At 54.2% G+C, this 23328-nt stretch overlaps 1 protein-coding gene across 22 annotated transcripts; it reads left to right on the plus strand.

Moving 5' to 3' along the window:
• The first annotated feature begins 1149 nt into the window (after positions 1 to 1149).
• Positions 1150 to 23072, plus strand: LOC102948079 (zinc finger protein 135). 22 transcript variants are annotated; one of them, XM_043530378.1, is made up of 4 exons: positions 1150 to 1295; positions 16376 to 16491; positions 17062 to 17151; positions 20451 to 23072. In XM_043530378.1, the coding sequence occupies exons 3-4, from the start codon at positions 17079 to 17081 to the stop codon at positions 21968 to 21970; spliced, it is 1593 nt and encodes a 530-aa protein (XP_043386313.1). In that variant the 5' UTR covers positions 1150 to 1295; positions 16376 to 16491; positions 17062 to 17078; the 3' UTR covers positions 21971 to 23072. The 22 variants fall into 22 exon arrangements, with proteins under 22 accessions (XP_043386313.1, XP_043386314.1, XP_043386320.1 ...); XM_043530379.1 differs by lacking the exon at positions 1150 to 1295 and adding an exon at positions 3940 to 4066; XM_043530380.1 differs by lacking the exon at positions 1150 to 1295 and adding an exon at positions 12086 to 12218.
• The last annotated feature ends 256 nt before the right edge of the window (positions 23073 to 23328 follow it).

Here is a 23328-nt window from a genome sequence, read left to right on the forward strand (position 1 = left end):
TGCATGGCCTGTTGCATCAGGGCTGTTCCCCAGCACAGACAGTAAGTGGGAGCAAGTGGTCGTGTTTCCATCACAGGGCACTGCACAAGGCACTCCAGGCTTCATCAGCATGTCTTGAAACTCCCCCGAGGCCTGGCCACGATGCTGGTAGCATATCACTGCTACATGCCCATCACCGTGGTACCTGATCTCACTTTCCATAGGATAAACAAGGTCTAGAAAGCCGCCCTGCGACCAGGGCAAATATAGTCACACCTCACCCCATACCTCAGCATCCCTGAGAGAGCCAAAGACCACTGAGAATCTCAGGAGACTGCAAGGCTGCTGTTGGTTCCGGTTGCCCCCATAGGCGTCCCACAGTTCCTGCTAGGATGGGCACCATAGCTCTGGGGCTGCCCATCCCAGCCCCCTTGCTGCAGTTCTACCAGCAGGATCCCACCTCCTTAAGGAGGCTGGCTCAGGCTGACGTCTCAGCAGGGTGCCAGTCTGGGTGTGGCAAGGAGTCAGGGCTTGTGGCGTTAGGAGACGACACAGCAGCATTTCCGGCAGCAGGGGCAGTACTTACAGCAGCCACGGTCTGTGCCCGCCCCAGGACTCTTCTGGTGCTTGTCTAACTCGATGGTGTACAGCGAGGCTGAGGAAGCCCCGTTCAGCAGCTTCAGGCTGGCATAAGGGTTATATGGCTGGGCCCAGGACTCCTGCGTCATGACTTTTGAACCATCCGAACTATCCAGTGGCACCGATTTACTGGCACCATTCAGCTGCTCTACGGCTGGGTAGGTGGGCACGGCAGGATTAACAATGACAGTGGGCGAGGGCAGCTCCTCCCCCAGGTAGCGCTGAATGAAGCTGTTCTTGAGCTGACCTCGCGGAATATTCACGCTGGCGTAGGGGTTCTCGACCGTGATGCCACGCTCCATGTTCCCCCCACGCAAGGCAAGCTATCCCAGGCCCTCTCGTGCTGCAGCGCCTCCAGCCACCTGGCAAACTACGGCAGAGGGAGCGAAGTCTGCGCTAGCAGCAAATCTGTACCACGCCCATCCACAGGGCAAGCAGACCCAGGCCAACGGGCTCAGCCCCAGCTCAGTTCTGTGGGCAGCCGCAGATCTTCCCAGCTCCTAGAAGAGAGGGGCTCCGTTAACCCAGGAAGGGGGTGGGCAGGTCACTGGGCAGGTCTGGGCAGCTCCAAAGGAACCGTGGCAGCAGTGACAGAAGCTCTTCACAGGGGTGTCCAGCTCCTAGGGGCCAGATGTGCATAGCACGGGCCAGGCTGCTCAGCTGAGCCCACAGGGCAGGTAAGAATCATAGAATATGAGGGTTGGAAGGGACCTCAGGAGGTCATCTAGTCCAACCCCCTGCTCAAAGCAGGGCCAATCCCCAACTAAATCATCCCAGCCAGGGCTTTGTCAAGCGAGAGACTGAGCCCTTCGCCCCAAACTCCAGCCAAACCCAGTCCCAGCGGCAAACAGTGGGCATGGAGAATGTGCCAGGAGCTTTGAAATCACTGCCCTGGGCCCAGTCTGCAAGTGCTGGGGGGTGGAGAGGGTCCCTGGGAACAACCAAGGGCTCCACTGGCAAGTGCCGGGTTCTGAGGGAGGGGAGAAGAGAAGGGGGCCAAGTGCCGGATTGGGGGGGGGGGGGTGAGAGAAGGGGGAGGAAGGGGACTAGATGTCAGATACAGAAGCGGAGAGAGAAGGGAGGCAGCTAAAGGGACATGCAGGGGGAATAGAAGAGGGCCAGGTTCCAGGGGAGGACAGAAGAGAAGGGGACCAAGTGCTGGATGTGGGGGAGGGGGGTGATAGTGGGGGCCAGGTGTTGGGTGCGTGGGGGGGGGGTTAGAAAAGAGGGGCTGGGTGGGGGAGAGAAGGGGCCAGGTGCTGGCTGGGGGGGGGGGGTGGTGAGAAGGGAGCCAGGTGCCGGGCGGGAGGGAGAGAGAAGGGGGCCAGGTGCCGGTCGCAGGGGAGAAGAGAGAGAAGGGGGCCAGGTGCCGGTCGCAGGGGAGAAGAGAGAGAAGGGGGCCAGGTGCCGGCCTGTGGCCGGAGGGGGTGGGGGGGGGAGAGAAGGGGGCCAGTGCCTGCCGGCTGGCCAGGAAAAGAGGCAGAGAGAGAAGGGGGCCAGGTGCCGGTCGCGGGGTGGGGGGGTGGGGGGGAGAAGAGAGAGAAGGGGGCCAGGGGCCAGTCGCGGGGGGGGGCAGATTGGGGGGGGGGGAAGAGAGAGAAGGGGGCCAGGTGCCTGCCAACCGGCCAGAAAACAAGGCAGAGAGAGAAGGGGGCCAGGTGCCGGTCACGGGGGGGCGGGAAGAAGGGGGCCAGGGGCGGAGGGGGAAGAAAGAAGGGGGCCAGGTGCCGGTCGCGGGGGGGGAGAAGGGGGCCAGACTGCGGGGGGGGAGAGAGAGAAGGGGGCCAGGTGCCTGCCGGCCGGCCAGGAAAACAGGCAGAGAGAGAAGGGGGCCAGGCGCGGAGGGGGGAAAGAGAAGGGGCCCTGGTGCCGGCCTATGGCGGGGAGGTGAGGGGGGGAAGAAGGGGGCCAGGTGCCGGTCGCGGGGGGGGCGGGGGGGCGGAGAAGGGGGCCAGGTGCCTGCCGGCCGGCCAGGAAAGAAGGCAGAGAGAGAAGGGGGCCAGGCGCGGAGGGGGGAGAGAGAAGGGGGCCAGGTGCCGGCCTATGGCGGGGGGGTTGGGGGGGGAAGAAGGGGGCCAGACTGGGGGGGGGGAGAGAGAGAGAAGGGGGCCAGGTGCCGGTCGCGGGGGGACGGGGGGAGAAGGGGGCCAGACTGGGGGGGGGAGAGAGAGAGAAGGGGGCCAGGTGCCGGTGGCGGGGGGAGGGGGAAGGGGGCCAGACTGGGGTGGGGGGGGAGAGAGAGAAGGGGACCAGGTAGGTGCCTGCCGGCCGGCCGAAAAAAGAGGCAGAGAGAGAAGGGGGCCAGGTGCCGATGGCGGGAGAAGGGGGCCAGGTGCGGGGGGACCCAAGCGGGCCCGGGTGTGGGTTCCCCTCGGGGCCACTCACCGCCCCTCCGGTCCGCCCCCTCCGCCGGACGCTCCTGCCGGCGGCGGCTGCTGCAGGCTCCGAGCCGCGCGACCTGTGCCCGGAACCGCTGCGGCTTCCTCCTGCTGCCCGGCAGCCGCACCCCAGGCGGGGCAGGGCTCAGCCAAGGACAGGGCGGCTGCCCCGGCCGGACCAGCCTCCCGAACACCCTCCCCCTGCCTCCAGCAGCCCCGTGCCTCAATACCCCCCTGACAGCCCTTCCCTTGGCCCTGCCCCGCCTCTCACCCCATCAACCCCCTGCCCCACAGCCCCTCTACGGACACCCCTCAGCCTAACAGCCCCCCACACCCCCAAGCCGAACTTCTCCCCCCAGCCCAGCTTTGGACACCTCCTGGCCTCCCTCCCAACCTCCCATCCCAGCAGCCGCCTCTCCCACCTGCCGACACCATGCAGCCCCCAGGCCTGCGTCCAGACCCCGCCTCCCGCCCTGGCTATGGCACCCGCTCTCCCTCCGCCCCTCCCCACTTTCTGAGGATGCACAGATAAGTCCAGGGTCGATGGCTGTTGACATTCGTCCAGAAAGGGGTCCTTGGGGCTGTGCGACAGCCAGTCACCCCTTTGCTTGTCCCTACTGATCTCAGCCCCGCCATGGCCTGTTCGCGCCAAGCGTGGCGGAGAAGTGGCCAAGAACTGGTGCAATGGCTAGTTGTGGAAGGGGTGTTTTCAGAAGTAATGGCCATTTCCCTGTTCTCGTCCAGAACCCAGCCTTCCTCCTGCAGCAGAGGATGAAGAACCCTCCTGTATGGGGACATGCCAAGAATTGCCCTTTTTCAACATGGCCGCCATTGCTGGTATTCTCAATAGAACTGATGCCACAGGTTGCCCTTAATAAAGATGGTTACTGCCAGCCTTCCCCTCCCCCTCTGTGCTTCCTGAGGGAGCTGGTGGCCATTTTGAAGAAGGTCCTCTTTCGTGGCATTCTCTGCAGAAGAACATGCCCCCAGCCTTCGTCCTGTTTTCAAAAGCTACTTGTTGCACCACATCCACTGCACAGGGACTGCAGGAGGTCTGGAGACACTGCAGGGTAGGGAAGGGGGAAAGAGGTGGGTGGGTGCCCATACAGGGACCGTGCAGATGGGGAGGGGGATCAGTGATGTGCACTCCTGCTGCTCTGGTGCAAAGCAGCTTTAAGCACCTCACAACTGGCCAGTGCTCTCTGTGCTGCTCTACGGTGGAGTCTCCTGTCACAGATCGTGTCCTATTTTCCTATTTTGATTTAATTTAAATTGGTAAAAAATTGGTTTAGCCCTTGTCTACAAACAAAAGTTGTACCCCTTTAACTCTACGCACAGAAAGAACAGGAGCACCTTAGAGACTAACCGATTTATTTGAGCATAAGCTTCCGTGAGCTACAGCTCACTTCATCGGATGCATTATGCTCAAATAAATTGGTTAGTCTCTAAGGTGCCACAAGTCCTCCTTTTCTTTTGGCGAATACAGACTAACACGGCTGCTACTCTGAAATCTACCCACAGAGTTAAACTGATACAACCCCTGCAGTGTGGATGCAGTTATATTGGTATAGCGGTGTCTGGTTATTCCTGTGTGGAAAGCGGAATAAGCTCTACTGCAATATGGCACCTTGATACCAATCTCACTGCATCCACAGTAGGGGACTGATTTAACTATTTGGGTAGAGTAATATCCCCTGACAGAAATAGTTCTCCCAGTATCAAGTCTGTGTGTAGAGCAAGCCTAAAGCTACATTCAAATAGGACACTTCGTCCGAAATGAGCATTCATCCACAGACAGAATGACTAAGGGTGTGAATTAAAATCCATTTGGGGGATGGCGTTGGCTAGTGTGGTAACCAGTCCTTACCTAGGCTTGGTCAACGTTAAAAGCTACAGGAGCTAAAGGTGTGATATGAAATGATTTAACTGGATGTAAATTTGTGTGAGGGCACTATGCTACCGACTTTCTAGAGGTCTGGCTTGTGTTGATAGATATTTGGGACCAAGCTAAGCCACTATAATTGCTCTTACACTGATAGAAGGGTGTCCTCCCAGAGGTTTGCATCAGTGTAAATCGGGTTTTAATTTGGTTTCAGTTACACTAGTGAGTTAGTGAGGCCTCTGGGGCAGGGACCATCTTTATTGTGTATGGCTAGAGCCCAGTGCAGAGAGGTGTTGATTCCTGACAGGGCCTCTGGAACTACTGCAGTAGAAATAATTCATGCTAATAATGCAAGTTTCCCTGGTCTCTGGTCACAGAGTCACTTTGGCTGGATGAGCCTTCCAGATGGTCACCTGGGCCAGGCACTGGCATCCATGGAAGGCCTCTGGGGTGATGACACTCACCTTCTTGTGCTGACAACCTGAGTTGGGAATGCACAGGGATCCTTTCTGTAGCTCTGGTCTCACTACTGCAGCCAGCCTCCAAAGTCCACTGCATCCCTTGCGTTAAAAGGGTTTGAAGCTGCTGGCTCCATCAGTGGGAAGCAGAAGGGGGGGTAATGATGTCACTGCCTTTTTGTATCTACACTGCTTTAGAACATAAGAACAGCCATACTGGGTCAGACCAAAGGTCCATCTAGCCCAATATCCTGTCTTCCAACAGTGGCCAATGCCAGGTACCCCAGAGGGAATGAAAAGAACAGGTAATCATCAAGTGATCCATACCCTGTCAGCCATTTGCAACTTCTGGCAAACAGGCTAAGGACACCATCCCTGCCCATCCTGGCTAATAGCCATTGATGGACCTATCCTCCATGAACTTATCTAGTTCTTTTTTGAACCCTGTTATAGTCTTAGCCTTCACAACATCCTCTAGCAATGAGTTCCACAGGTTGACTGTGCGTTGTGTGAAAAAATACTTCCTTTTGTTTGTTTTAAATCTATTGCACATTAATTTCATCTGGTGACCCCTAGTTCTCGTGTTATGAGTAAGGGTGTGTGTCTGTCATGGAAGTCACAGATTCCATGACTCTCCGTGACTTCTGCAGTGGCCAGTGCTAGCTCAGAGGCTGCCTGAGCTGGTCAGCCCCTGGGCCAGCAATAGCAGCAGCAATTTGGGTATGTGGGAGGGCGCTCAGGGCTGGGGCAGGGGGCTGGAGTGCGGGGCGGTGCTTACCTCAGGGGGGGGGCTCCCCAGCTCCGACCGGCATGTCCGTGCAGGCATCACCCCCACAGCTCCCATTGGCTGCAGTTCCTGGCCAATGGGAGCTGCGGAGCCGGGGCTTGTGGCAGGAGCAGCACGCGGAGCCCCCTTGGCTGCCCCTACCCCTAGGAGCTGCAGGAACATGCCTGTCGGAGCCGGGTAGGGAACCTTCCAACTCCGCCAATCCTCCCCCGCAGCAGCAGCAGGGGTCCTGGGCTGTGCGCTGCCCGCCCCCCACCAGCACCAGCAGGGTCCCGGACTGCACACCGCCGCCCGCACACACTCCCCACCAGCGCCAAGGGCCGGGGTTCTGGGCCAAGCACCACCACCCACCCCCACTAGGCACCAGTGGAGGTCCTGGGCCACCCCCCCAGCACCCACAGCACCCTGGACCACCCCCACAGAGCACTCGGGACCCCCAGTCCAAGTTTTAGTTATGGGTATATAGTAAAAGTCATGGACAGGTCACAGGCTGTGAATTTTTGTTTACTGCCCTGTGACCTATCCATGACTTTCACTAAAAATACACGTGGCTAAAACGTAGCCTTAGTTATGAGAAGGAGTAAATAACACTTCCTTATTTACTTTCTCCACACCAGTCATGATTTTATAGACCTCTATCATATCCCCCCTTAGTCGTTTCTTTTCCAAGATGAAAAGTCCCAGTCTTATTACTCTCTCCTCATACGGCAGCCGTTCTATACCCCTAATCATTTTTGTTGCCTTTTTCTCTACCTTTTCCAATTCCAATATATCTTTTTTTGAGATGGGGCAACCACATCTGCACGCAGTATTCAAGATGGGGTCGTACCATGGATTTATATAGAGGCAATATGATATTTTCTGTCTTATAGATCCCTTCCTTAATTATTCCCAACATTCTGTCCACCTTTTTGATTGCTGCTGCACATTGAGTGGATGTTTTCAGAGAACTATCCACAATGACTCCCAGATCTCTTTCTTGAATGGTAACAGCTAATTTAGACCCCATCATTTTATATGTATAGTTGAAATTATAAAAAGAAAAGGAGTACTTGTGGCACCTTAGAGACTAACCAGTTTATTTGAGCATGAGCTTTCGTGAGCTACAGCTCACTTCATCGGATGCATAGCATATCGTGGAAACTGCAGAAGACCTCTGTACAAGTTTTTTCATGCAGTTGATAGATTTCCACTCCATGCGGCTAAATGCAGTGCCTTGCATAATGACAGGTTTCAGAGTAACAGCCGTGTTAGTCTGTATTCGTAAAAAGAAAAGGAGTACTTGTGGCACCTTAGAGACTAACCAGTTTATTTGAGCATGAGCTTTCGTGAGCTACAGCTCACTTCATCGGATGCATAGCATATCGTTATGTTTTCCAATGTGCATTACTTTGCATTTATCAACATCTAATTTCATTGCCATTTTGTTGCCCAGTCACCCAGCTTTGAGAGATCCTTTAGTAGCTCTTCACAGTCTGCCTGGGACTTAACTAACTTGAGTAGTTTTGTATCATCTACAAATTTTGCCACCTCACTGGTTACCCCTTTTTCCAGTTAATTTACGATATATTGAATAGGACTGGGCCCAGTACAGATCCCTGGAGGACACCAGGCCCAGTACAGATCCCTGGAGGACACCACTATTTATCTCTCTCCATTCTGAAAACTGACCATTTATTCCTACCCTTTATTTCCTATCTCTTAACCAGTTAGCAATCCATGAGAGGACCTTCCCTCTTATCCCATGACAGCTTCCTTTGCTTAAGAGCCTTTGGTGAGGGACCTTGTCAAAGGCTTTCTGAAAATCTAAGTACACTATATCCCCTGGATCACCCTTGTTCACATGCTTTTTGACCCCTTCAAACAATTCTAGTAGATTGGTGAGGCATGATTTCCCTTTACAAAAAACATGTTGACTCTTCCCCAACAAATTATGTTAATCTGTGTTTCTGACAATTTTGTTCTTGACTATAGTTTCAGCCAGTTTGCCCGGTACTGAAGTCAGGCTTACTGGCCTGTAATTGCCAGGATCACCTCTGGAGCCCTTTTAAAAAATTGATGTCACATTAGCTATCCTCCAGTCATTTGGTACAGAAGCTGATTTAAATGATAGGTTACAGACGACAGTTAGTTATTCTGCAATTTCACATTTACGTTCCTTGGGTGAACACCATCTGATCCTGATGACTTATTACTGTTTAGTTTATCAATTTGTTCCAAAACCTCCTGTAATGACACCTCAATCTGGAACAGTTCCTCAGATCTGTCACCTAAAAAGAATGGCTTAGGTTTGAGAATCTCCCTCACATCCTCAGCCATGAAGACCAATGCAAAGAATTCATTTAGTTTCCCCGCAATGGCCTTATCATCCTTGAGTGCTCCTTTAGCATCTCGATCATCCAGTGGCCCCACTGGTTGTTTAGCAGGCTTCCTGCTTCTGATGTACTTAAAAATTTTTTTTGCTATTACCTTTTGAGTCTTTGGCTAGCTGGTCTTCAAATTCTTTTTTGGCCTTTCTAATTATATTTTTACACTTCATTTGCCAGAGGTTATGCTCCTTTCTGTTTTCCTCACAGGATTTGAGTGATGAAGTGGTGAAGTTCACTAGTGGTAAAGCACTGGAATACGTTACCTAGGGAGGTGGTAGAATCTCCTTCCTTAGAGGTTTTTAAGGTCAGGCTTGACAAAGCCCTGGCTGGGATGATTTAGCTGGGGACTGGTCCTGCTTTGAGCAGGGGGTTGGACTAGATGACCTCCTGAGGTCCCTTCCAACCCTGATATTCTATGATTTAACTTCCACTTTTTAAAGAATGCCTTTTTGCGTCTCACTGCTTCTTTTACTTTGTTGTTTAGCCACGGTGGCACTTTTTTGTTTTTTAATTTGGGGTATACATTTAAATTGAGCCTCTATTATGGTGTCTTTAAAAAGTGCGGAGGCCATGATGCCAGGAGGCAGTGCTGTCTCTATGGTGCCAGGAGGCAGTGCCAAGGCCATGGCACTGGGGGGCAGTGCTGTCTCTATCATGACGGGGCAGTGCCAAGGCCATGGCACTGGGGGGCAGTGCTGTCTCTATCATGACAGGGGCAGTGCCGTCTCTATCATGACAGGGCAGTGCCAAGGCCATGGCGCCGGGGACACAGTGCTGTCTCTATGGCACCCCAGGGCAGTGCTGTCTCTGACGTGGTTGGGCGCAGTGTAGAGATGGTGGCGCTGTGGGGCAGTGCAGAGGCCATGGCGCCGGAGTGCTGTCTCTGTGGTGCTGCGGGGCAGTGCAGAGGCCATGGTGCTAGCAGGTGGGATTCACAGAAACCAAGGCCAGAAAGGACCACTGTGATCATCTAGTCCAGGGGTGGCCAACCTGGGGCTCCGGAGCCACATGGGGCTCTTCAGAAGCTAATATGCGGCTCCTTGTCTAGGAACCGACTCCAGGGCTGGAGCTACAGGTGCCAACTTTCCAGTGGGCCAGGGGGTGCTCACTGCTCAACCCCTGGCTCTGCCACAGGCCCTGCCCCCGCTCCACCCCTTCCTGCCCCCTCCCCTGAGCCTGCTGTGCCCTCGCTTCTCCCCCCCTCTGCCCCCAGCCTCCTGCATGCCACGAAACAGCTGATCAAGAGGTGCGGAGGAGGGAGGGGGAGGTGCTGATTGATGGGGCTGCTGGTGGGTGGGAGGTGCTGGGAGCGGGATGGGGAGCTGACGGGGGCTGCTGACATATTACTGTGGCTCTTTGGCAATGTACATTGGTAAATTCTGGCTCCTTCTAATCTGACCCCCTGTATAATGCAGGCCAGAGACCTGCCCCACAATCATCCCTCGGGCAGATCTGTTAGAGAAACAGCCAAGCTAGATTTTAAAATGGTCAATAACGGAGAATCCAGGGATCCAGCACAGGCACCTTCCTTGTCCCTGCTACTCCTCTCCTCTGCCCTATGCTGCCAGGCTGAGAAAACCAGAGGCTCCGGGTCCCCTCACCCTCCACACCCAGACAATTTTCTGGGTTGCAACAGGCCATAAGCATTTTAAAATGGGTCCTGAGCCGAAAATGGTTGAGAACCACTGCTCCAGGCTATTTCAAACATAGTGTATCTAGTAGAACAGGTTACAATAGTGACATGCTGTATATTTTAGGGAATTAGAATACAGGAACTCTATTGACTATGTGACAAGCTTCAGAGTGGTAGCCGTGTTAGTCTGTGTCAGCAAAAATAATGAGGAGTCCTTGTGGCACCTTAGAGACTAACAAATTTATTAGAGCATAAGCTTTCGTGAGCTACAGCCCACTTCACTGGGTGCGTAGAATGGAACATATAGTAAGAAGATATATATATACATACAGAGAAGGTGGAAGTTGCCATACAAACTGTGAGAGGATAGTTAGTTCAGATGAGCTATTATCAGCAGGAGAAAAAAAGTTTGTAGTGATAATCAAGATGGCCCATTTAGACAGATGACAAGAAGGTGTGAGGATACTTAACATGGGGAAATAGATTCAATATGTGTAATGACCCAGCCACGCCCAGTCTCTAGTCAAACCCAAGTTAATGGTATCTAGTTTGCATATTAATTCAAGCTCAGCAGTTTCTCATTGGAGTCTGTTTTTGAAGCTTTTCTGTTGCAGAATTGCCACCGTTAAATCAGTGGGTTCTAACCCACGAAAGCTTATGCCCAAATACATTTGTTAGTCTCTAAGGTGCCACAAGGACTCCTCGTTATTTTTATTGACTATGTATTTCTCAGCACTGGTCTGATGCACTGCCCCCTAGGAGCTGTCTTAGGAACTGACTGTATTACCTCTTCAGTAACCAAGTGGTACCAAGGGTATTTTCACCTGTCCTTTTCTGCCAGGTGAAGGCACCTGTAGGAGTGAGGGTCTCCTGGGGCCTCATGCGGCGCTAGAGCTTATAGGTGCCTATAGGAGTGCGGAACACCTCCTGGACTCGCATCCGAGCTTGCAGTACCCCACATACCCAGGGATCCACAGAGTTTGGGGACCCAGAGTCTTTGTCACATCCCCATGGGGTGGGAGGCAGCTACAGAAAATGACAGGAAATGCTGAAAGGTGAAGCCCTCCAGTGTGGCCATAGGGCCAAAGAGAGAGAGAGAGAGCACAAGACAAGCCCTCTACCACTTCATTATTTCTATTTCAGTAGCTCCTTGAGACCCGGTATCTGCCCCCAAAGGGTTTGAACGCTAAGCACATGGTGACACAACAACAGAGGGATACAACAGATAAATGGGGGAAGACAAGCTAACAGCAAAGCCATCATAATAGTGCCACAGCACCAGGATGCCCAGTGCCCGCCATTGGGTGCCATCCCAGCAGGGAGGAGTTGTAAGGAGGGATTTGGACAAGGACATTGGTGGCTTTGTGGAGAGCATCTACCATGCAAGGGATTCGGTCTGGTCCTGGTCCTGGCTGCTCTGGAGGGTTCTTTACTGATCACTAGGGCCCCCCACTCTCCTTGTGTTCTGGGAGTCTCTGAGGAACCATCTTCTGGAGCAGCAGGATTGCATTCAGGAGGTGGTTCCTCATCTTTCTGCTGCTTGCTGCCTCCTCCCTTGGTGAGGAGGAGGAAAATCTCTCTCCCTTGGAATGGGCATCATGCTAAGCAGCTTTCCAAATATATTTGTGTCTGTAATTGGATCCAGGGTGGTAGCCATCTTAGTCTGTATCAGCAAAAACAACAAGGAGTTCTTGTAGCACATTAGAGACTAACAAATTTATTTGGGCATAAGCTTATGCCCAAATAAATTTGTTAGTCTCTAACGTGCCACAAGTACTCCTCGTTGTTGTAACTGGATCCTGATCCTTCACAGCTAGAGGAACTAGTCTGGGAGGTCAGTTACCTGTTCCAGATAACCTGAGAAGGCAAGTGGAAGCCAAAGGAATAAGAATCAGAATGGGTGCTGTGTGCGAGGAAGATGGTCCCAGGGAAGTGACTGGGAGGGAGAAGGTGAAGGAAGGCCCAGGCTGTTATTCTTTTAGGGACCTGGGACCTTGAGCCTTGCAGGGTGGGTGAGGAAAAACTCCCTGTGCTGGTTCAGACAGATGTTTGGGGCAATTAGACCCTCTCGGGAAGGGTCAAGGAGTGATCAGGTGGGTGACAAAAAACAGGCTGAGAGGCTTAGTCAGAGACTGCTTAGTGAAGAACTCAGCCAGGGCCCAGCTGCAACAAGAAGGGCTGTGAACTCCTGAACTTAAAGGGAGAGTTTGCAGGCCTTGCAAGGGATTGTGGAGCCCCAAACCTAAGGGGTGGGAATATCAGTTGGGTTCTTTTGGGAGCTGGATGTTGTTTAAGACAGCGGACACCGGGAGAGGGGGGACACTATTTAATGACTGGGGGTGGAAGTAGGTTATTCCGGATACTTGGCGGGAAACTGAGGCCAGGGCTGGCGGTGGCGAGCCCTGCCAGGTGGGCATGTCCGGAGACCGCCCCGCTCTCCTGCGGGGTGACTGGTGGGGGTGGGCAGCCAACGTGCCCCTTTAGCCCAGGCCGCCTTGGGCCTCGCCTGCCCTCTGGGGATGTGGCGGCTGGCGGCCTGGAGGCTCCCTGCCCCCGCTGCGGCCGGCGAAGGGGGCCGGGGCCTAGGGCGCTCCCCAGCGGCGGGGCCGGTGTCACGGCTCCCCGGGCCGGCCGAACTACGTTTCCCACAGGCCCTTGCGCCGAAAAGCCGCTTCCCCGGCGCGTCCGCGGGCCCCGCGCACCCTGCGCCCGGCCTGGCTGCGGAGCGGGCTCAGGTGAGTGCTGTGGCCGGGGCAGGGGGCGTGGAGCCGGCCCGCGCAGGCGGGCCCCGCGGTCCGTCGCTGCGTGCCGGGGGCGGCCGGCACGACCCCCCCGGGGCCGGGGCCTGGGCCGCGGGCTGGCCCTGGGGGCTGGGCGGCGCATCCCGGCTGGCTACGCTGTGGTGTTCGGAGCGGCCAGCCCGGCCCCGCCGATGGGGCTCGGCCCGGGGGTCAGCAGCGCTGGGGAGCTCTGCCACTGACCAGCTGGGTGACATCAGGCCAGTCACTTTGCTGTTCCGTGCCTCAGTTTCCCCACCTGCCCCATGGCTCCCGCAAAGCCCGCTGTTTAAAGGGCTCCAAAGGGGCGGGTGGTCAGTACTGGTCTAAGGCAGCCCTCACCGTGCTGCGGAAGGGTGGGAGTTTGCCCGGTTCTGCTCCCATCCAAGTCAAACTCCCACTGACTTGAAAAGCCTTGTGTCACTTCACAAGTGTAAAGATGGTGGCCGCTTTTTCCATATTCCATTTCCAGCTTGTTATATTTTGCCTATGTAAATCTATCCTCCCCCTCTCCCCCCCCCCCCCCCCCCCGGCACTTTCAATTGGATATGTGAATTTTGCCTTTCTGTCCCCGTGTTGCTGTGAACAGTAGTTGCTGTGTTTCACCTCAGAGGTAGCTACACTGCTGTATAATGGGGTCTCTAAAAATATGGACCAGATATATCAACCCCGCATCTGGTGGTGGCCTTGCCTGCTCTAGGGAGAAAGGGAACCAGTCTGTCCTTCAGAGCTATGTTAGCATGCTGCAAGGACTACACACACCACTTACAAACCCCTGGAGCTTTCTCTCACAAGAAACATGCCCAAAGCCCTTTCCCTGGATAGGTAAATAAACTGTAGGCCTAAGAAGAGCGATTCATGGATTCTAAGGCAAACAGGATCCATTCTGACCCAATCGAGGAATATCAGCCAAATCACCCATTCTGTTAAAGTTGTGGGCCAGCAGTGAAAGTGTCACTTCAAAAGGTAAACTTTGCAGCTGGTGCAGAACATTCCCTTTTAAGTAGGGCACTTACTATTGCCTGTACATGTAATATGTGGTTTTTTATGTAAATGCCTCCTATGCAACCTCCTGTTCTCTGCTCAATAATGTGCCTCGGCCCTCTCCAAGTCAGCCCAGTGTGTCCAGCCCACTCACAGTGCTGCAACTTTCTGATGAAGTGGATTCTAGCCCATGAAAGCTTATGCCCAAATAAATGTGTTAGTCTTTAAGGTGCCACAAGGACTCCTCATTGTTTTTTCTAAGTAGAATTACTTGAAAAAAACAATTCTCTTTAAAGCAGTAGACAACCAGGCTACTCAGGTCCAAAGCCATGCATGCTTATTGCCTAAAACGAAGAAGGGCATGTTGTACCCATTAATAACTGCTGTTTAAAATCCTCCTGAGATATTATTGGAGTAAAAAGAGTATCATCATCATGAGACGACATCATTGTTTTTTTTCCACAAATACAGAACTGAAATGTTTATTAAACCCTTCTGTCTTTTCTGCATTATTATTGATACTTCTACCATTTACATCTATTAATGGACCAATACCATTGTTCTTTTTGTTCCTGATATACTTTAAAAATTCCTTCTTATTGTCCTTAACTCTGCTGGCCATAGATTTCTCCTTGTGTCTCTTTGCTTCCCTTAGCAGTTTCCTACACTTTCTAGCTTCTGATTTATATTCAATACTATCCATTTCCCCCTTCTTCCATTTGTTGGCTTTTTGTGCATCCAGTAAAGTGTCTTAAACAATTCCCAGTTGTTTTTCACGTTTTTCTGATTAAATTCTTCCTCCCAGCTGATTTCTCATTTGTTTGCAGATTTGTGAAACTCATCCTTTTAAAGCATTAAGTATATATATTGCTGTTTTGAACTTTTTGCACATTTAAAATGTGATCAGGTCGTGATCACTTGCATCTAAGCTACCATTAACTTTTAGTTCCAGATGAGAGGCTCTGAGTCATCTTGCGGGAAAGTAAAGGCAGCCCAAGGCAGAAGGCGTTCTTCTGAGACAGAGCTGGCTGGCAGCTGGAACTATGTTTTTGGGGCAGTGTGTATGCATTAATAACGGTGGGGAATGTGACTGCCAACTCAAGCTGCTGAGATCCTGAGCTGACCTGCTTTTAAATCTGCCTTCCAGGAAATCTGCAGCTCATTCCTCTTGTCCTTTGAGCCTGGTCTCCCTTCCTCTCACCCACAGCACTGAGAATGGCTCCCTTTTCTGAGGTTTTGCTTCACCAAGGGCAGCCCAGACTTTACAGGCTTCTGTCCCTGTAAGAGATGGGGCACTGTCTCCCCATGTGCTACACCACACCTCTCCCACTGTCCCCTCCCCAACTCCACACTCATTGGCAATAAAGGTGCCACTGTTCCTTCAGGGGGCTGCCCTCTCTCCATAGCCTGCTGCAGCCCAGCCCCAGCCCAGCAGGCCCATCTCCCAGGCAGCCTCTTCTCTGGGTCTTGGTCCCGGCAGCCATTTCTCCCCCCGGGTTCCTTCCTGCCCTCATCCTCCCTCCCCCATACTGCCTATGCTCCTGCTAGGATATCTCACCACCAGTGCTGTCAACCTGAAGAGAGAAAAAATCCTGAGATGTTCTGGATGACACTGTTGTGTTGTAGGGTTGGACTGCCCTGCCCACCCCTGAGGGCAGGGGACAATCAGTGCTGCCATGCTCCTAGCTGGATTGGTTGAGGGGATTTTGGCCCCTGCTGCGGGAGCTCTTGCTCCACATCTGCCCATCCCTGCCCAGCAATTAATTCTGCCCCAATCTCTGCTCCCCTGGGCTCTTCAACCCCTCTCCCAGGCTTGGGGGGGCTGCAGAGGGTTCCCCTCTACCCTTTCCAGACTGGGGAGTGGATCCAGGGGTTCAGCCCCACCCTCCACTCAGGCTGGGGAAGGGGGAGGACATCCCAGTGGCTTTGGTTTGCTGAGGGGAGGGGGAGAGGGAGAGATCGACTGCCCGACCCTTTGGGCAGAATAACCAATCAGAAGGCTCAAATTGACCTGAGACCGTGGCACTAGCTGGCTCTGCTGTGCTAGGCCTCACCCAGCCAAGGCCAGGCAGTGATTCGCTCCCCTGTGCCTGCGGGATCCTAGAGATGTCTGATTGCTCCCTCCAAGAGCCCCCCGGCAGTAGCCCCTGGTCCCCAGAGCTGGGTGCCTGGCGTCCATGCCATCTCTCCAGGGTCGCCCCAGGAGAAGAAACCTGCGTAGTGAGTTTGTAGGTGTTAAATGCAGGGCTCAGCTGCCTGGAGCAGGGAAGGAAGCTGGTTGCAGTGAGGCCTGGGCCCTGGGGGACTCTGGCACTGTCTTCCTGGCCTTTTGGCTGCATTTTTGGGACTCAGCCTGGCCTCAGTACTCCAATTTCAAGTATGTTTTCAAGCTGCTGGCTCTGCTCCTCCTTCTCCATCCCTGGCCCAGGCACCTGGGGCCAGGGACAGCACTGGGGGAAGATGTTGCATGGGGCTATCTGTTGTTTCAGGTGCTGCTGGTTTCGCTGAGATGCCTGTCATTCTTGGAGGCTGAGTGGGCTGTTTGGCCAAAGGGCAGAGGCCCTCTCCATCATTCAGGAGAATGACCAGACTCTGCTCTCTCAGGGTAGGGGATTGATTTTACTCAGACCTCTTCTCAGTGACATGCATGGGTCGACTCCAGCTCATACATCTTCCCTGGCTCCTTACGTTTTGTGGTGATATGTGCCCGTAAGAGCCCCTGGAGCCTGGGGGGGTCTGACGCTGTCCCATCAGTGACATTAAGCTTTGGGCTCACTCAAGGATGGTAAAGCACCAGGAAAGGGTGTGGGGGCTGTAGATGTGACCCCTGAACGGAAATCCCTTGTGCTCACCTTAGAGCTTCCTGGGGAAAGGCCAGGTGTGTATGTGTATCGGTGTTTTCATGCTCCCGTTAATTCCCTTCTCCCACCCCTCGGACTCTAGGTCCCCTGTCCTGGGGAGGGCCTGAGCTCTGGGCAAGGTTAGAAATGAGAAACTGACTAATAGTGGTGTTCTGCTGCGTGTGGGGTCCCTGTGGGACTTAGTACATCTCCCAGCAGATGCCTTACTTTTCCTGACGTCTCCAAGCATTTTCCCCTCCATTCAGGCTACATGTCTCCTCCAGCACAGGATTTGGAGTTTGTAACCTGCTGCCCATTTCCTTTCCCCTGAGCAGGATTTGTGATCTCCTGGATGGAACGAGAGGAAGAGCTGCGGGTTCTGGATCCCCAGGACTTGGAGAAAACAGATATCCCAAGGCTCACAGGTGAGGGCTAAAAGCTAAATCAACTCAGGAACTATCGGTGCATGAACCCAAAAGCGGGAAAGCCAAGAAGAGCTGAGCTGTCACTTTCCTGCCCCATCCCACCAGTCTCTTGTGCAAGGGCTGAAGCCTGCCATCAGAATAAGGATGTGGCTGTGACACTTAGTCACCTTCCTGCCATGGGGCTTTTCTGCTTGGTTAGACATTGTGATCAGCCTGGAATTAGAGAATCACAGATGAAAGCCTCATTTAGTGGCAGGTCTGGTTCAGCAACCCAGTGTTCACCCATGAGAAACTTTACAGAAACAAGAGGTTAAGGGCAGAGACTGCCACATTCCTGGCCATCGTCCGGTCACATATGGTGCTCTCTGAACAGCCCCTCCCAAATGCTATACAAGGCTCTTCCCCTTCCACCTCCAGTAGATACCTCAGAGCAGCACTTCCCCCAGCTTCATCCAACTCCCGCTTTACCACACAGCTTTCACTCCAGGCCTGGTACTAAGAGACCTTCACACCATCCTGTGGGTAACTCTGTTGTGCCTGAACACTGCCCAGGTTGTATGAGAGCGCGAGTTGGCTGGTGAAGGGGGACGTGCTGCTTTTCAGTGTCTGATAGAGGTGGACGGGAGCGCTGGACAGTGTTGTTGACAGTACTGTAGTGCGCCTAAGTCAAGGACAGGGAGTGCTGTAGTTCATTAACCCCTTAATGCCTGGAACAGGAAAGAGACATCAGTCTTCCCGTTTATTCCTATCAGAGATGTCATGATTTTGGTTGGAAGGCAGCTCTGCCCTCTGCAGGGGTTGGGAGGAAAAGTCCTCCAACAGTGCAGAAAACCAGCTGTGTATTCTCCACCAAGTGAGCAGCACCATATTGGAAGCAAAAGGCTGGATGGCTTCTGTCAGGAGTCAGTCTTGCGAAGAAAGTGGGGGGTGAGGAAGGGAACAGCCAGCTGCCCCCTCCTCCTGAGCAGGATTTTCAGGGGGAGGGGTTTTCATGCTGCATCTTCTGGGTTGACCATCTTCTGGCAAGAACCTCCATACTCTGCAGTGCTGCCAGGAAGGGAGGAAGAAGGGGAGGTATTGAAGGGGGGAAGAGAAGCCTAGGGGGTGGGGGAGATAGGGGAGGGGGTAAGAACAAAGTGGTTGAAGGGCAGGAACTCGGGTTGCGGAGGGTAGCGGGGGGAAGGGCAGGAGCCATGGCAGAAGGGGTGGGTATAGGAGCAGAGGGGGGGGACAGGGCAGGAGCTGGGGAGGGACAGAGACCATTTGAGGGGACTGAGGCAGCGGGATCTGTGAGCCCTATAGCATCCCCAGGAGCCCTGAGCCTCGTCCCATTCTCGGTTTTCACGGGACCCCTGCCTGTCAGAGCACAGGATGGACAGTCCTGTCCCTGCCTCTGGCGCACAGTTCCTGTGTGATGGGCAATCAGATAAACCAGCATTTTCATAGGTGGCCACTGTGTGTTCCTCATTTTCTGGGTGCCCAATTGAGACACCTGGGGCTGGAGCTGCAGCAGTGCTGAGTACCCCCAGCTGCAGCTGATGTAAATGGGGGCTCTGCCATGAACACACACTGCTGTAACTTGCTGAGTACTCTGAAAAGTCAGGCCCTCGACATCCCAAATCGGGCACCCACAGTGAGTTGACATTGACACCTTTGGTCTCCGTTCCCCAGGTGTAAAATGGAGATAATTCCTCCTACCTCAGAGCTAGTGCTGTACCACCATTCATGAATTAAGGCAGTCCTTGAAATCAATGGACGTTTGGCGCCTATCTACCCTTGAGGATTGGGCCTAAGCTGCTGCCATGAGAGCAACCTAGAGAAGCTTGTGAAGAAATGAATAATTCTATATTTGGGCAGGGTTTGGACGGGGTCATATAGTACTGCATAGGGCCACACACTGACTGATGAAGGAAAGAAGAAATACTGAAGTACCTGTTCTCTGAGCACCTTCTGTCCTACACACTGAATGAGGCAGGGTCCTGTGGGAAAAATGGCATTGGGTCATGTAATTAAAGACTGTCTCCTAGTGCATACGCCCCAGGGGGCGGGGTAAGGCTGCCAAGCAACCTTCATTCTGCCATTTCCTAACTTCTGTGGGGTTGACTCGGCAACCTTAATGGTTTGTTAATGTAGTTTAGACATATTTATAACCCCTTTCCAGGTGCCCTGTCCCGTTAATTAGAACACATTTGCACGATACAGTAGGAAGAGCAGCTCATCATTCCAGAGCTGACTGGGGACAATAAATAAATCTCTCTCTCTCCCCAGAAGCCTGGAATGTAGACAGGCATTGCAGGCTCACAAAGCCAGGCTCTGGTGGGTCCCAAAGAGAGCAAGGTCCAGCACTGCTGGAGGCCATCCCAGAGGTTCCGTCAGCCCTTCCTCCTCATCCATATTGAGGGGCTCCACCTGCAGTGCCTGTGTGCGTGGCTCTCAGCTACGGCACTGTGGCTGCCTAGGGCTTTAGAGAGTAACGCCACCCCTCAGATTCCAGCTGGAAGCCTGATGGAGCAGAACTCGAGAGATGGGCTAGTGCTTCTCAGGGGTGGAAGCTGCCAGGAGAGGCAAGGGGAGGGCCAGGAGAGACCATCCCAAGGTGTGCTGTAATATCTGGGGCATGTGTCTCAGCTGGATGGGAAGCGGGTGTGTAATTGGGCACAAGAAGGCAGCTTGCCTTGTGTGGTGTGGGCACTTCATGGAGCAGAGGAGCATGCACAGGAGGCAGGGATATCAGGACTGAGCAAATGTTGTGGCAGACATTCCCAGCCTGGAATGAGCCTGTTCCAGAAGGAAGGTGAAAGGGGCTTGGTGTTGAATGTCTCTTCAACCCAGAGCTCTCCCCAAGTCCTGAGTGGGCTCTGGGAGGACTCTCATCCTTGCTCTGGGTGTTAAGACATGATGTTGGCCTGTGCGCTGTCTTGGGGTGCTGTACAAATCAGCTGCTGATGTTCAGTCTTCTACACTAGGAAGTTGCTGTGTGTTCACTTTAGGAGTGAAAACCCATTTAGTGAAACTGGTGCAAACTCCTGTGTGTGGATGCTCTGATTTTGCTTTGAGTGCCTTAAAACCTATGCCTAGTTGACTTAAGCTAGACTGAAATAAGCGCATTCACACAGCCTTTGGCACAGGTGTGACCGAATAGATTTTGGATCACATCTTAAGTTAAACAGGTGCCACTCTGTGTGTAGACAAGGCCTCAAACGGGCTGAACCCCCTTGCCTGTGTCTGCATGCTGCCCCTCCCCCCCAAGGTTGCCTTGGCACATGGGCTGAGTCATGGCCAGATTCTCTTTGTTCCAGCAGTAGATGGATTTTTGGGTGACAATGTGGTGGAGACACCTGATCCTGAGAAAACTGATCTGCATGGGACACTGCTAGGGGGATCCAGCGGGGCCCTTTTCCAGAGTCCCAAGAGTGACTGCGAGGCGGGCTGGGAATGGCAAGGCCCTACAAGCCAACACATCCCCGGTGAAGGAGCTACAGGGAATCCCCATGATGCTGCTGCCCAACCAAGAGCCTTCACAGGGGATAAGCCCTATAAATGCAGTGAGTGTGGGAAGGGCTTCAGCCAGAGCTCTGACCTCATCCGGCACCTGCGCACTCACACCGGCGAGCGCCCCTACAAGTGCCCGGACTGCGGCAGGGGCTTCAGTGACAGCTCCACACTGCTCAAGCACCATCGCGTGCACACGGGCGAGCGCCCCTACAAGTGCACTGAGTGTGGCAAGGGCTTCATCCTCAGCTCCTACCTCCTCCAGCACCAGCAGGTGCACAGCAGGGAGAAAGCCCACAAGTGTGCCAGCTGTGGGCGCTGCTTCGGCCAGAGCTCGGAGCTGGCGCAGCACCAGCGTGCCCACCTGGGCGAGCGCCCCTACAAGTGCAGCGAGTGTAGCAAGGGCTTCAGCCAGAGCTCTGACCTCATCCGGCACCAGCGCACCCACACGGGCGAGCGCCCCTACCAGTGCCCGGACTGCGGCAAGGGTTTTAGCGACAGCTCCACCCTCATCAAGCACCAGCGCACGCACACGGGCGAGCGCCCCTACAAGTGCACGGCCTGCGGCCGGGGCTTCAGCGAGAGCTCCACCCTCATCAAGCACCAGCGCACGCACACGGGCGAGCGCCCCTACATGTGCACCGAGTGCGGCAAGAGCTTCAGCCTCAGCTCCACGCTCTTCAAGCACCAGCGCACGCACACAGGCGAGCGGCCCTACCTGTGCACCGAGTGCGGCAAGGCCTTCAGCCTCAGCTCTAACCTCCTGCAGCACCAGCGCACGCATGCGGGCGAGCGCCCCTTTGCCTGCGCCCAGTGCGGCAAGCGCTTCACGCAGAGCTCCAACCTGCTGCAGCACCAGCGCACCCACACCGGGGAGCGCCCCTACCAGTGCACCCAGTGCGGCCGCCACTTCAGCCTCAGCTCCAACCTCATCCAGCACCAGCGCACCCACTTGGGCGAGCGCCCCTACGCCTGCACCCAGTGCGGCAAGCGCTTCGGCCTGAGCTCCAACCTGCTGCAGCACCAGCGCACCCACACTGGGGAGCGCCCCTTTGCCTGCGCCCAGTGTGGCAAGCGCTTCAGCGACAGCTCCACCCTGAGCAAGCACCACCGCACCCATGTGGGGCAGTGCCTCTATGCCAGTGCACAGTGCACCAAGGGTTTTGGGGACAGTGCCACGCTCCTGCAGCACCCGCACACCCACCGGCATGAGCAGCCCTACCAGTGCACCCAATGCAGCAAGGCCTTCAGCCAGAGCTCTGGCCTGGCCCAGCACCAGCATGCCCACAAGGACTGGCCCCTCTGTGCCATCGCGCCCTGCCCCTAACCTCAGCCATCAGGTCCTGGGAAGTGCCAAGGGGCCCTGCCCCTAACCTTGGCCATCAGGCCCCAGGGAGGGAAACATCCACCCAAGGCCCTGCAGCCCTCTGGCAACACCATAGCAGCATGGGACAAAGGCAGACCTCAGGCAGCCAGCCTTGGGCTCCGTGTCCCAGTGACTGTCCCCATGGGCTGTGCCCCCGTTGGCTGGCATGCACTGATCACCTGCAGGCTACCAGCGGTGCCCTCCCAGAAGCTGTGCAGGAGCAGAGGGAAGTTCAGGCTTCAGCCATGCAGAGCTACGAACTCCTGCAGAGCTGGCTGTGAGAGAGGCCCGACACGCAGCAGCACATCCTACCGCACGTTGCAATTCGCCCCGGGGCACTGCCCCAACCAGACACGTCCCTCTAGGAAATTGGGTAAGAACCTGTTCAAACGCTGTGGGTCTCAAAGGTCGACTCACGCACAAACATCGGCATTGGCTTATGAGAGAATGGACAGAGATCATCTAGTGGAATGAAGCAGGCAGGGTGAGACTAATTCCCACTTCCCAGCAATAACGGGATAAAACTAAGAAAAAGAAAATCTAGGCCAAACACTGGGGGAAAACTTCTGCCAGTGAGATCCGTTAGGCTGTGGGTCATTTCCCCAGCTAGGGGGCTGGGGCCCCATCTCTTGAGTTATTTAAAACTGAACTGGATAAAAAGAGCTTTCTTTAGAAGTCACACACACAAAATTGTCTCTAAATGCAGGGAAGGAATTAGGCCAATCCCACGCGGCACGACTCAGGATGGCAGCTGCTGTCCAGCTCCAATGTGAAACCCTTGTAGGGTGTCAGAAAGGTCAGCAGAGTCGGGAGAGACTATCATCCAGTGGCATTTTTGGTAAGAATTGGAAAGGAAAGGGCCTGCTCATTCATGTGCAGGCAGTGAGGTGACACAACTTGGGCTGGAGGTTTCTGACCTGGAAGTAAAAATTTGTTCTCTTTATTCTCATTCTTTTTCTGTGTCCTTCCCAGATAGTGTGTGGTTCTGTGTGAGATGTTTCTGTGAGGTCTGCATTAGAGCTGTTTAATGTATATACAGTAAAGAGACTTGTTACATTTTAAAGCACAGAGCTGATTTTAATTTTTCCCCAGTACCTGGGAATCCTTTCTTTCTATCATCTCCATCATTTATATTCCCTGAGAGCCCCAAAGTATGCCAGATATATATGTCAGACCTAGAAGAAAACAGGCCCCTTCCCCAGCGAGTTCAGAAGACTCTCTTAATAGCTCTGACCCAACCCCCAGAGCACACACCTGGCCTTCGGACCCTGCTGGGACACTGGCTCACCAGTATTTCTGGGAGTTGCTAGAGGAGGTGG

Source organism: Chelonia mydas, chromosome 16 (assembly GCF_015237465.2).
Source record: "Chelonia mydas isolate rCheMyd1 chromosome 16, rCheMyd1.pri.v2, whole genome shotgun sequence".
NCBI lineage: Eukaryota > Metazoa > Chordata > Testudines > Cheloniidae > Chelonia > Chelonia mydas.

Bases quoted from the DNA above. Each gene is read 5' to 3' on its own strand.
- LOC102948079 (XM_037879591.2), top strand. From the start codon at position 12,455: ATGACTGGGGGTGGAAGTAGGTTATTCCGGATACTTGGCGGGAAACTG. The intron at 12,861-17,061 runs GTGAGTGCTGTG...TCCCCTGAGCAG, and splicing joins TGGCTGCGGAGCGGGCTCAG to GATTTGTGATCTCCTGGATG. The intron at 17,152-20,450 runs GTGAGGGCTAAA...TCTTTGTTCCAG, and splicing joins AGATATCCCAAGGCTCACAG to CAGTAGATGGATTTTTGGGT.